The following is a 14,335-nucleotide window of genomic DNA, read 5'->3' as shown; positions in this document are numbered from 1 at the left end:
ACAGATGTGCCAACCTTACAATTAAAAAAACATGACAGTGGAAGCCAAGAAATACTAAAAAGGAGCTAAAATGCTAGGAATACAGTAAAACCTAATTCGGATTTCACGGGACCCAATAAAATGTCCAGATTAACCGAATGTTGAATTATCGAGGGTAGTGAGAAAACAAACAAATGCTTACTAAGTCAACTCGCTTTGATTTACTGAATGAATCAGCAAATCCTGTGTTTATTGTGCAGAAAAGCAGTGCAGAAGCTGCAATTCTTGTCATCTCGTGACTGACTAGCCCTCGTAGCTGCCAAGGACTTGCGACTGCCTTCGCAATGTAAACGCGGCGCCCATATTTATCTGAGACATGCTTTTCACTACTGCGCACAATTGCAGATTATTATTTCGCCAGTGAGCTGGCGAAACACACTGCAATGTAGCCGGCGCTTTTCATCCTCGACAGCTTTTGCCGTGCTTGCAACATTGTGTGCACTGCCATGCACCTAGTCAAAACGAAACTAGTGTTTGCTGCAACCGCTGCGGACGTAACCGCGGTCGTTATTGGCGTGATCATTGATGGTGACTACGCAGTTATGAAGACATGTGGCCAGCGTGGATTTACGCGTGGAGGTAAATGCAAGAATAAAGGCTATAATGGCACAAATAGGCACGAAGCGTTATGGCGTTCCTGTCGTTCACGTGCAATATTTGCTGATGACTATGACGATGGGGGACTCCGCCACTTCGTTTCGTTTGGACACTAGTGCCATTCTTGCTCTTTTACTTGCCGAGCTCCAAGAGTTGTCCGAATTAACCAATGTGTGGCCAAGTACGTCTGAATGCATATTAAGTAATGCATACGCCTGCCGGGCCAAAAGGATGCGTCCGAATGTTCCCATTTTCCGAATTAATGAGGTTTTACTGTACTAAAATACAAAAGGTGATTTGATTATTCAATATGTTGGCTGCTTACTGCAGATTCGCACACTTTCTTATGCAGAGATGGTGTGAACAGCCACCATGCTCTATATAGTCACAGCAACAATGATCTGAGCCTCAGACAAGCCAAAATGTTTATAATGTTTATCAATGACATATTCACATAATGGCTATTGTTGAAAATGCGGCTGCCATTATACATTGGTTTTATCAGCTGCCGCGTGGGTATGCCCATTGTGCCGCAAAAAACACTAACCGACTGTATTTGTATTTTTTTAAATTTTGGTTTTGACCTAAACTATATGCAAATGAAAAATTGTAAAATATTGGTGTCAATACGACAATCGTAAACAAGTACTAGAAATCGGGCATTTTGCAATAAAACTGTAACAGCTGTCAGGCATGAAATGATCATAATTACAAACAAAAGTACTATAGTCTCACGCCTCAACTACTCATGGATTATTAATTAGCCTACTCCTAACCTTTACAGACAAAAACTGGACACACCCAAATGCTTTTAGCTATGGTCAACTGAACAAACGCTGCCTCTGAATTGTTTTCATTTCATGTAAAAGACCTAGTGGCAAAATTGACCAAGATTGGCCTGGTTGGTATTTCATTTTTGATTATTCTAGCACACAGTAAAAAACATAAGATGGAGAAGACATGAGACATCAACAGCACTCTAAGAAATGTCTGCACCATTAGGGTAGCTTACCGTGTGCCCAAACAATAATCATCTACCTTGTGTGCCATTGCTTTCTTTCCTGCTGTGCACCCAGTACTTCCAGGTCACGAACGGCATGTGTATTATCAACATGACGTAACATTTTTGACAGAAATGTAGTGAGCACAGAGTTTTCAAGAAAGAAAATGCAAGCAAGGCAGCTCACTACATAGACTTCCGTTCATTCGATCCTGACTGACAGTCCTGACTAGTGCTCATGCATTTCTATGGGTCCAAACTTTCATTATTTTGATCTTAAAGTTCGTCTTCGCAGGTAATTCGAACTTGACCAGCATCTGACCCCTATGGTGACCCCAATAGCGACCTCTTTAGACGCAGCATGTGTCTCAGCAGAGCTTAGGGGACAGTGAATGCATTGAGCACACACCATCTCCCATCAAAAACGGCTATTTTCGGCCTGCCCTAGGAGGATTTTCAAGCAATAACCGCAGCACACAATGTCCGAGTGACATAATTACCGCAAAAAGCACCGACACAAAAGGCAAAAGAAACACGCACACAACGACACAGGCGGCTTATTTTTGACTCCCAAATAATTTATTTCAGGCACGACTCTGGAATAAATATACAGAAAAGCACACTCACAATGTCTGATTACGGTATTTACCCGATCCTAACGGGCGCCTTCCTTTTAAAACGAAATTTGGGCTGAACATTGCCAGCGTGTTGCAATCGGACACAAAACTATGATCGCCTTCACGGCATTTGTATGCTTTACTGCATAACGAATGTATTGCGGCGAAGCTGACCTTAGGAAAAGAGCCTCGATGTGCAACACATATTGGACCCTTGCCCATTTTTCTTGATAAGAAATGGGGTGTGCGTTACATTTCTACGTTGTTTAGAAGCTTTAATGTTATTTCTATGCCAGTTTTCGACTTCGGACACATAGAAGGTGGGCACGCATTTGATTCGGGGGTGTGTTAGAATTGGCCAAATATTGCCAAATGAATCTGCAGTGTGTTTTGGGGTTTTTTCTGCATTGTGTTTAATTCGACCCTCCGGATAATCTGCTTAATTTGATTGGTCCCGTCAACATCCAATTAACGGAAGTTCACTGTATTATTGTTTGTGTACAATTACACCCGAAAGGGTGTAAACGTTTTTTTAGAATAAAGCATTACTTTTAACTACACTTTAAGGGGCCCTGCAACATTATTTTACAGGGGCTGTCTACTGTTAGGAACATGTCTTTGGAATGTGGTGGGAATGAGAAGAATGTATGTCATATACTGGTGGAAACGAGCATGCTTGTATCCCATAAACAAGGAATCGCATTTTTAATTCGGCTCTGAAAGTTCTGCAACACGGCGGTGCTCGACGGCGTAACAGTGGAACCAATCTGCGTGCCGTCATGTAAACAAAAAGCCGTGCAAGGGGAGTTATTTCGCTTGAATACAATATTGCATTCCTTGAAATTGCATTTTATGAGCTTGTGCTAACTTTTCTTTGCATGAGAGAGTAATCTCTTGTTTCCAGCTAGTGTGTTGAAAAGCAGCACCGCATTGTGCAAACGAACGAAGGCGGATTGGAGTAGTGCGTTGATGCATGGCCTTCGACATTGCCATCCCCATCCAGTAATCACTGTTGTTGGTGTTTGTACAGATTTAAGAGACTACGCAGATCGAAATATTGTTCGAAAAATTTCTACTCGCTTTCCATGAGAAACAACTGCACGCCTGGACACTTCGGATGGTAGGCTTTCTATTGTGCTACAAAATAGAAGATCCTTGAAAAACGGTAGACAGGCCCTTCATCCACTAAGTGCTGTGCTACAATGTGTTTCTTGTATCATCCGAAGGTAGCAGAAAAAAAAAGAAAACATTGACGTGGGCAAATGAAAGTTACTCAACTTGTAAATTGTAGGCATGCTCGACTCCCTCGCATACCCTTACGTTGTTCTCCTCGCATGGCTCTCGTATCTCCTGGAATTCAGCTTGCCCACGCAGCATGTGCAGTGGTGGGAAGGCGTCTGTGGGACGGTCCCGCAGACGCCTTGCCGTTTGCGCGTATGCGCTAGCTAGCTTGCCTATGTTATAGAAGGTGCAATAAATGCTCTTTCGGCTTGTTTCCACTACTGCGTTGTCCTTCCTTTGCCCTGAGAGCACGCCAGAGACCCCACAATATTCAAGCTAAAAGCAGGCATGCCCTTTTGTACTCCAGTTCAAGTAGCAAAGAAACCATCAATTAGCCCAAAGCCTGTTTTAGTGCATGCGTGTTTTGTGGAAGCATATGAAAATGGGACTACGTTTAGATGGCTGCCTCCATGAGCATGACTACAATGTTTGCGAAAGACAGAAAGGGCACCAAGTGTCAGTTTAAGAACTGCTGTTGCAAGCCTAAATTGTGTTGTTGACATAAGTGCTGATCGGAGGGCCAGAAGGAGTGGAGGCAGCCAAAATGGCTCAGGATGACTGCGTACGTATGACTGCGCCATCAAGTGTATTATCTAAAGAGAATTGTGAACAAAGACTTGCCAATTGAGGAAACGTCCATCACTGTCACAGCAGTACAGCATTTACTGCTTTGCAAAGGCACCCATGGCAAGAACATAAACACATTCTTGAAGAATGCTCAGCACATGCTGCTCTGACAAAAGGTTCTGAAGCACTTGACGTGTTGGCATGATCAGCCAACATAGCGAACAAACACAAAATGCAGCTTACCACGGAGAGAGAGAGAGAGAGACAGAGGAAAAAATATAAAATAAAACCTGCCTTCCACTCCTCTTGCGGCTTGATCTTCACAGCCACAAGGTCCCCATTGAGAGCTCGGTTCCGGTCATGTAGACCGCCAATATAGATGTCCATCTGACTGTCCTGCAATGCACAAAAACCAACAGCCAGGTCACATCTGCGCTGCAGGTTGCATAACAAAGATTGCATAACAAAGGAAGATACTAGGGAGAGGTACATGGAATAAGCACTGAACTACTGACCAATGTTTACTCAGGAAGGTGCTCCTGCAAAAAATTGCACGGTACACTCGAGCAGCAATGCACTATGATGCATTGCTGGGAGATCGGGGGCAGGGGAGGTGTCAGGCTAAACAGAGGCTAGGCACTACAGATAGGTGTATAGTGTGCAGCACTAAGGTCCATGGCTCATTCTCAGTGCTTGGTTTCAATTTACTTTTTTTTAAAATGCAGAAAGTGCCAATTTGATTTTAGAATAGTTATGTCCAAAGCTCTGAAAACAAAACTTTGAAGCGACCTGAACCACTTTTTACAGAAGTCGAGAAATGCATTGAAAATTAAGGTAGTCTATTCCAGAAATTTGCTGCAGCAAAAGGTACTTCAATGCGTTCAGCAGAAGCCGAGTTATTGGCAATCAAGATTGGCCTGTGATCCCCTTCGTGGTGCTCTCGGCCTTTCTTCATAGCCTTGCACTGCAAAGGCTACGGTGCAGCAGAGGAGTGCCTACAACGCTCTGCCTACTGAATGCCACCGTGGTACGCAGTTCAGATTTGATTTGGAATGTTCATGTAGACGCCACTACTTCCGAGTTTGGCACCTACAATGTACAAAACTCGGAGGCTATGCTCTCAACTGACGGTTGAGTTCATGGTGCCTCCACAGGTGCCCCATACCTATGCTGTGCTGCAGTGTTTGAGATAGCTACGTGCGGCTGTGTTTTCTAGCAGTGAGTGGCATGAGTAGCACATTTCCTTTCGCACTTACCTCTACAGCTATCAAAATTTACGAGGGTCGAATGAGTACTGTGCGAGTACGTCGGCAACACATACATCGGCTTAACTGCACAATTTACAAGGACGCAACCATCCCAATTTGCCCAGCTTTATATACTTTTGACGCAGCAGGATTCGTTTCCAAATTTACAATTACATTCTTGTAACAAAGTTCTACAGAGGGAGAGAGTGAATGCAAGATGACAGTGCAGCATGACTCTTGGCACATTACAAATTTAATTTTCCCCTGGTCCAAGTTCTTCCCCTTCAACCCATCTCTCTTCACCATGCCTCACTCCTGTTTCACATGGTATGCAAAGGGTGGACAAGGTAGATGGGGAAAAAAAGGTCCCGCACAGAAAACAATGTACTGTCACTTGCTGTTGCATGCAGTCTGGACTGAGGCCTCTGCGACCTTTTTATTTCTTCCATGGCACAACAGCATTCTACAGCTCAGCATGAAGACTTTCCAAAATTAGTGGAATGAGCCGGCCCTTGACCTTTTTATTTAGTTGCAAACAAAGGTCTGCAACATGACCACTGAAGTTCTTGCATACGCCATCTATAGACAGTTCAGTGGGAACGCATCACCCGTTTCAAGGCAGCATTAACGATTATGCTCTGGCGACACTGCTGGTGCTTTGCCGTGCTGCAACTTGGTACTTGTGGGGGCCACAGAAGCGACGTAATGAACTATGCTATCTGGCCATTGGCAGCAAAAGGGTGACAACAGTAAAAGTTGAAAAAGTCCAAGCTGCGTCAGGAAGTCTGTTTGCTCTACAGTTTTACTCTCCGTCAGCTTGGCAGAATAAGTGGATACTCACCAATATTTTTGTAGGCTATGCGCTCATCCACACTCATGTGCACTCACTCATGCTCCTACTAAACAACCCTCCCTAGCGTTTAGAGTTGCTTGCATTTACGCTTACCGACCCCTACTCACGCTCACTCCCACTTGCATATATACTCGCTTCTAGTCACACTCACCGACAGTCACTCGCATTGATACTTCCACCTACTCAAACTCACTGTCACAAAATTTCATACCTACTCACAATAACTGGCGCTCACTCCCATTCCCCCCGTACTCATGTCTACGCGCACCCTTTGTCTCTCACTAACGCTCTATCACACATCTTTAATGATGACACATATAAATACCTGAAATAAATTTTTATTTCCTATCTAAACGTGAAAAGAACATCGAAAACATATACTTTACAACAAAAAGAACAAATATTTAGCAGAAACGTTTTCAGCAATATGGGGGAAACACCAGGCAGGAAACTAGATGCGAGCTTCACCCCAAGCCACCTATGGCTTTGTTTGGAATTTGTACAGATGGCTCTCGTAATATGTGAACCATAGATGCACATTTCAATGGCTTTACGTCACAAGTGTGATACCACTGCAGCCGGGGATGCATCGGTCTGTCTCCTTTGACTGTGCTTTCAAAAGAATGCGAGTTGTGTGCCAAACTTTTTCCTCATCCTGTGTTCATGCTCTAAACCAACAAATGACACTTGCTGCCTGTCATTTGATGCTGGCCAAAGACATTTAGCCAAATGCTTTGTACACAATGCCAAAACTGAGGAAGAAACACTTTTCATCAGCTATGTTGTCTTTACGCAACACTCATCAATAAAGGGTTAAAATGAGTGCAGAGCAAATATGAGTCCGTGTAGTCGTGAGCAAGTATGCCAACCTTTGGCTAGAGGAAATGAAGGCGATTTCAGTTGCAAGTTTTCTCATGCAACATGATTACACTATCTTTCGCTTGCACTGAGCTTTTCCTCCATCACTAAAGTGTGCACTGAATCACACTTTCTGCAATGTTGTGAGCAATTTACCTGCAGTGCACAATTTAAATCTGCAATTGAATTTATTTTTTTGAACTTCGAAGGAAATGAAATCGATTAGGTCAAGCACTCATCCTGCTTAATTATTTCCACTCTGCGATGTCCCCTCACTCATTGCTCTTCAAGCGCTACACATACTGTGTGACCCAAAAAACTGCCTTGCTGTTATCCCAATCTTGGTGTTCTCCAGCAGTGAAGGAAGTTAACCAGAAGCATCAAAATTCCAAGCACAAGAGTACTGATCAAATCCCACTAGTCTGGCATAGTTCAATGGCTGGCTCCGAGCTACACAAGCAACACCTGACAACAGCTGCTGGGTTAAAATCACAAGTGCCATGCACATGCACAAGATATGCATGCAAGGAATTATCAATAAGCATGCATGTCTTGCTGCTGGCAGGTTGTGGTGATGGCACGGCGATCACCCTTTTGCAGCCGTAATTATGCTCTTGAAGAGGCCATATGCAAACTTGCACTTCAATAAAGCTGTGCTCGCAATCTTTTGGTGCCATTTTCCAATTAACCTTGCACCGAGCAGTTATTGCTAGACATCACAGGTGCAGTCCAGAACCACCCATTCGGTCACTCGGGACAAATGTGATTTGGGCTTCTCCGACAGTGCGTCAATCTACTAAATCGGCAAATGGAAGCTGCGGCACTGAAGCTACTTGCAACAATGCCATGACTAAGTGTACAAAGCAGGGGCGTAGCCCGAAACTTTTTCGGGGGGGGGGGGGGGGTTCACCGGCCCGACCGGGAGGGGGGGCAAGCTTCTGCTTTCCTCTACGTCACGTGATCGATAATAAATATCGGTAGTTTAAGCAGACTCTATACATGTATATCAAAGACATGGGACCGCCCCCCCCCCCCCCCCCCTCGCCTGTGCTTGTGAAGAAATTAAGTAAAAAGTAAAGTAAGCTCAGTAAAATACAGTAAGTACGACAGGTACAGTGGGCGTTTGGAGCAACGGTCTCTCATCACGCCACTGAATGGACCAGTCTTCGAAAACGCATCATTGAGACGACCAGTGCGATCAGAGAAGACATCATTAATTGTTAATTTCCGTTAAGCGTAGATGGCGTCGTCCTCGTCGGGGCGAAGTGCGTTTCACAAGTCAAGGACGGCTATACGCGTGAAAATGCACGTGTGACTAGGCTATACCTACTCCCATAGCAATAGCTTGTTCTTCGCGTCTTTGCGCTAGAAAACTTAAATACGCGCAAAAACGCGTCCTTTTTTTTGAAGCTTTCGTCGCCCTGCTCCCTCATACGAGAGGGTTGCATTTCCTGCGGCAAGTGCATGGGCTGCTGTGTCTTCCGCTGTGTGCGAGCATGCAGCCGTCATTGGCCTTTACGTCAACAGATTCAGAATTGTACAGAATATTTCACCGCACAGCATAGATATGGCATGTGTATATGCATTTTAAGTAGTGCGTGCAACTCATTTCTGCTTCACTTACGCCGGTGCAAACAGGAACCTCACAGAATCTCGACTGGTTGGTGTACTAGTGATGCAGGAATGAACTCCGGTCTTGTTCAGTGCATAGTGCACATAATCAATTTCTCAGGACGCGTGAACTCCGACGAGAACTGTCAGCGCCTGCAACAAGAGTTTACTTACGCTGTACTGCGCAGTGCGCACAGCAGTAATTCATGCTTGTCAGCTGTCTGTTTCGTGCATTCTGTTGCGAGTCGGTGGAATTTCACTACTGTCATTTCACTACTGTTCCGTAATTCTCCTCACACGGGCGCGGTAGCGCTGAGTTACAGGTTGGTGCCTAGGCGTGATAATATTTCTTTAATAGCTTTTATTTACAAGTTGTAATAACATTTCATCATTTTGTATTGTCGCCGCCTCCAGGACACCAAAGGGGCAACGGGAACACCACAGCTAAAACCCGGGCTGGCCCTTGTGTTGGGGCTGGCCAAAGCCTGCGCGTCCTACGTGAGACCTACGCTCTCACTCTAAATATAGTCGCGACGAGAAAAGCACCCCGCGACTTCTGCAACATACCGTACACGTGCAAGGAGAATTATGGAGCGCCAACGAGGAATCTGCCTAACTATTGTCTGTCATGGAAGTGGAAGAAAAAATGGCTTTTATACTTCTACCTACTTGTTTTCTAGAAATGGACAATGAATAAACGAAAGACGTGGACACCTCGGAAATGGCGGTGGTGGGTTCGCCTCGCTTTGCAAAAGCGCGAGAAGTTGGGTCACGCCAAGGCTTCGTTGCCGCACCTCCAGTCGCGAGACGTTGAATACTATCGCGAGTATTGCTGACAGTACGTTTTAGTGCCACTCTTGTCGTAGAGCAAGGGCTGGTTCTTGATCGCGTCGATCAGCATTACAGCCTACACTTTTGGTGCCATGTTCAATTTTACGACCGGTTGTTTGCATGCTAGTGTAGCTTCCAGTGAAGCAGAACGACTTTCCGCCGCGTTTCCGCTTCGCCATGGCGAAAAAATCGGCCCGAGACCGATTTGGCTCGCAGCCTGTTTTTCTGCCTGTTTTGCCGCCTAGGAGGGCGGATTTTTGCAAGATTTTGCCGCTTCCGACAGCTTCGAGACCAAGTGTGAACGTAGCCTAAGATGCTGCGCGAGCGCGGCCTAACCGGCACCTGAAGGGAAGCGGCGGAAATGTATACCGGATATTTCGACCACCTGGGGTCTTTAACGTGCACCTAAATCTAAGTAAATGGGCCTCGAGCGTTTTCGCCATCATCTAAGATGCGGCTGCCGCATTTGTTGCGCATTTCTTGCTTCAGAATGCGGCCGCCATATTCTCGCCCAAAACTTCACAAAGTGTCAAAGCCTTGACAAACACTGTGACAGTTTTTTCCATATGCAGACATGATTCGCTGTAAATTACCAACCCAAACGGAAGCGCCCAGGAGTGAAATTGTGATAGTAGCACCGGTTTCATGAATTATGTCAGCGCGAAGCGACGCGAACAAAGGATGGGTAAGTGGGAGAGGGGGGGGGGGGTTGAACCCCCCCAACCCCCCCCCCCCCCTGGCTACGCCCCTGGTACAAAGTAGTTGTGGCTGCTTAGGCGTGGCAGTAACAGAGCCAAACGAAAACCCATAAAGTGCCTGCCTTTTCACCTTTGCATGCTGCAGCTAAAACTGAGATGCTTGGCTTGATTAACAGGCAGATGTGCATTAATGCAACAAGTATTATTAATGCATTGCTGCTTATAGCACCATTACGCCATGGAAGCGAGGATAGGCACCAACCTCACGCACTACTGCCAACCAATTTAATTTGGAGCTCTAATTTGACGATGCATTCCTGAACCTTGACATTCATTTATTTATTGGTGCTTACTAGCAATATACCAACTAGTTAAACTTTCCCTACGTTCAGCTATGTCAAGAATGAAGCACAGTGAACAAGTCAAAGAACAACCAAATGTGCCTATACCACGAACTAGTAAGCATGGGCAGAGACAAGAAGTAAATCAAAATCCAAAAATGCAGCAATATGCTGTGCTTGCCTCCCACTTGGTACGGGGGAATTACTCAGCTTAACTAAGCATGAAAACAGAAGCAAGCACCAGGTGAATTGACTGCTAAAGCATTCACCAATGCAGCCAAAAACTGCGCAACCTTTTCTTGGAAGGGCTTAGACTGTCGAGAATGAGGTCGTGGGTTCGGTTACCAGCTAGGGAAGCGTAGCTGGTAACCGAACTGGTAACTGGTACCAGCTGGCAACAAGCAGCTCGCCATCCGGATCTATTTTGAAATCCTCCTCAAAACCTGAAGACAGCCTCAGTGTCATTTGATCTAGGCCAGCTACAAGAGCTCCACCACAAAGTCCAGGCACATGCGAGAACATGAAGGCTTATCGTTAAAAAAAAAAGAAGAAACAAGTTGATCTATGAGCTCTACTTTCTTCAGTAATGCAAGATGCCTAAGAGCCCCACTATTATGCCCAAACAAGAGCATCACTTTCCTTGATTTCTTCAGTGAATTGCCTATAGCAAAATATTAAGTTGAGCTAGATTGATAGATTAATAGTCTAAAAGTCTATCATCGTATTCTGTGTGCCAGTATGTCACTTTGTTGCATAAAAATTGCTGCCAAATGTTCCGCTGCTGTTGGTGAATCTGAACCACTCGAGTCAAAACGAATGAGTTGACATAATCTCCACGTGACCTCCCTCTATGACACTCTTTGTGAATAGGCCACTGCTGAGGTCTCAGGAGAGATAACATAATCCACAATAGGTCGCACCAATCACATTTTTCATTTTTGTCATTTTTTTGCCTAAAAAAGCTCTGTTCTCACTACGAATTATGAATTCATAATTACAGAAGACTAATCACAATCTAGCTCGACTTAATATTTTGCTTTAGTTGCCCTTTAGGCGTTGGGAGGCTGTGGTCAAGACCGTGGTGATTTGAGCTTCAAATGGTGGTTTCAAAGTGTTAAATGGTCAGTTACTCCATTCACGGCAGAAAATCTCCTCTCCTGTTTACCATGCAGAGACCAGTCAGAAACGAGCAGGAATGCTTGATTTGTCATTCTGACAAGCATGTCATCTAACTCGGCGACTCCTACAATACGACAGCTTCTAGAAAAATTTCTACGAAAGCTGGAACAAGCAGAAACAGCTACCAAGGTGACACAAGTGGCAGGTAAAATGCAACAACTGCTCCAGAAGGCATGTGACCTTTCTGCCTGTCAACCTAGCCTCCAAAGAGAAAACCTTCATTGCTCTTCTGCAGACGTTGAATGCCAAGGGAAAAAGAATGAATGCTTCTGGCCACTGTAGAATGCTGTTCAATGGTAGAAGCCAACACAGCTTCACCACTGCAGGTCCTTTCAAGAGACAGCTGTGAAATAGGCAAGTCCTTTACCATTGCCGTGTTTGGTGGTGAAGAGTTGAAGAAAGTAACAAAGAGAGTCCATGCCCTTCTAAGAAAACACTATAAGGTCCATTCTAATTGAGGAATTACAAGGTATGTCACTTACCTAAACTATGCATCTTAAAAGTATGTATATATAAGTGAGAAAAAAATGCAGCGAGGATACTAACTTGCTAGGCAAAAGGTAATTGACACAATGAACCAATCACATTTGAACAAATGAGCACTCACAATGCACAAGTGAAACATGCCACAAAACACAACTACGTTTGGTTGTACAATGGCCATTTCTTTCGTTGAATAATTCAGTCTAGTGCACAAGCGCTGCTTTATGAAGAGCTTCAGTTTAATTTCAAGATGTGTCCAAGGTTCCCATTTGGCTCAAACACCTCCAGACTGGCCATGTCAAGGACAAAAACAAAGGAGTGCTCAAAACATGTTTGTAGCTTGCACAAAAGCGAAAACAAATGAGACCAGAAAACCCTAAAATGTCCCACTGCTGTGAAAAACCCACGACGATGGGGAGAATAACAATTCTCTCACAACGAATCAACTGCATTACTCTAGAATGAGGTGTAACTTGTGAGGATGCGCGACTCTCGCGCGTCCCCTGATGTTGTTTCCCCCGCATGGCTCCCGTCTCCTGTATACCGGCTTCACCACGTAGCTTTGCGGTGGCGGAGTTGCAGCGTACTACGAGAGATGGCACTAGTGTTGCGCTGCTAGTGCCACCTGACGGCGGGGGGGTTTACGCGGGCGCAAAAGGGAGAAGGCTGTTCCTCTTTGGGTGGGGGTCGGTGAGCGATGCGGACGTCCCGCGAGTGCGCCGATCCACGCTTCGCGAGACCATCTTGCGTGGCTAGGAGCAGGGCACCGGTAGGGACGAACACGGATCGTTCGACTGCGCCACTGTTCGCGTGACCGTACACGTGAACGACTAGGTGATGGTGTCATAGCATGGGGCGAACATATTCGCTCGCTATCCAGTCGCGGTGAGTCGGACTTTCTTGATTTGTCACGCACCTATGTGAATGTTCAATGGGTAGTACTTTGGCTAGCGTGTATTAGTGTATGAAAGGTGCAAATAAATGTCCTCTTGTTTGTTTGCACTACTGTGTTGTTCCTTTGTACCAAGAGCACGTGTGAGACCCCACAAACTGTGATGCTAGCTCTGTCAAGCAATATGGCCAGAAAGATGGTATCCCAAATAAGGACTCCACAGAGGAAGTGCCATCAGTACAAGGCAGTTGACACTTTTAAGGTATATCAGTGTGGCCAAATGGAGCCGTATCGATGCACAAAGTAGGGGTACTTAAAGGTTCACTTAGATCTAAACAATCACACCTGGACACTTAACCAATATTAGCATAATAAAGATGAATATCACCAACAGCCTAAGTAGAAGTGCAGTCACACATGAAGGCCTTCACTGTCGCACTAAAAGTCAACACAGACATCGTTATGTGTCAGTATTATAAGTATAATCGATGCGAATCTTGCCTCCCTGAGTTATCCACTTTGCCTCAGTGTGTCTGGTGATCTTGGTGCTGCTTTCTACAGGGTCTACCTGTGGTTGACAGGTCTTCTCCGATTTCCCAGGCTATCCGACAGTACTTAAGGTATAGGAAAGCCACAAGGTCATATTGGTTTTCTACGAGGATGATAATGATGAACAAGCTGAAGAGGAGAAAGTTAATGACAAAGGCAATGCCAAGACGAATGTCATCAGGGGTTCTGACAAGTCTGGCCAGGTACAGTGAAAAATAAACAGTGCCTTCAGGATCTTGAATACCGGTGAAATAGGTGTGTCAAGGACAGGAGTTTAAGCATGACAAAGATATTGAGCCTACTGGCACCCATTTCGGGACACAGCACCCACCAGATGAATAAGCGCCGCCCATGGGCTGGAACTACGTGCTAAGATTTCCTAACGAGCACACAATGCCCAAGGAACCCATGGATTTCAAAATGATAAAGTCACGAGTGGAGGTTTGTGAGCAGCAGTTCTGGCAGCTCCAGATATGCCTCACGATTTGCCCTGGCAGTACCAATTTGAAGGATAAACCAGCAAGAGACGGAGAAGCCGATGCTGTGGTTTGTCCGAGTTATGCAGCAATAAAGCAGCAGCGAGGTACCCATTCATCGGAGGTGATGTTACCTATGGCCTAGCATGATGCGAACATTCACAGCAGTACGGTAGTTCTCAGCTGAGCTAGTTTGCCGATACTTTTTGGTAAATC

General features: G+C 45.2%; 1 protein-coding gene across 1 annotated transcript in view; it reads right to left on the bottom strand.

Moving 5' to 3' along the window:
* The window catches only part of LOC119443719 (DIS3-like exonuclease 2), a 114,537-nt gene that overhangs the window by 60,783 nt on the left and 39,419 nt on the right, over positions 1–14,335 (bottom strand). Inside the window, exon 8 of the mRNA XM_037708429.2 lies at positions 4,396–4,497. Within this exon, the coding sequence (XP_037564357.1) occupies positions 4,396–4,497 (102 nt within the window). The remainder of the gene's footprint in view (positions 1–4,395; positions 4,498–14,335) is intronic.

This window comes from Dermacentor silvarum, chromosome 3, assembly GCF_013339745.2.
Source record: "Dermacentor silvarum isolate Dsil-2018 chromosome 3, BIME_Dsil_1.4, whole genome shotgun sequence".
NCBI classification, from domain to species: Eukaryota; Metazoa; Arthropoda; class Arachnida; order Ixodida; family Ixodidae; genus Dermacentor; species Dermacentor silvarum.
The sequence above is the reverse complement of the archived record's forward strand: the minus strand, read 5'-3'. Positions and strand labels throughout refer to the sequence as shown.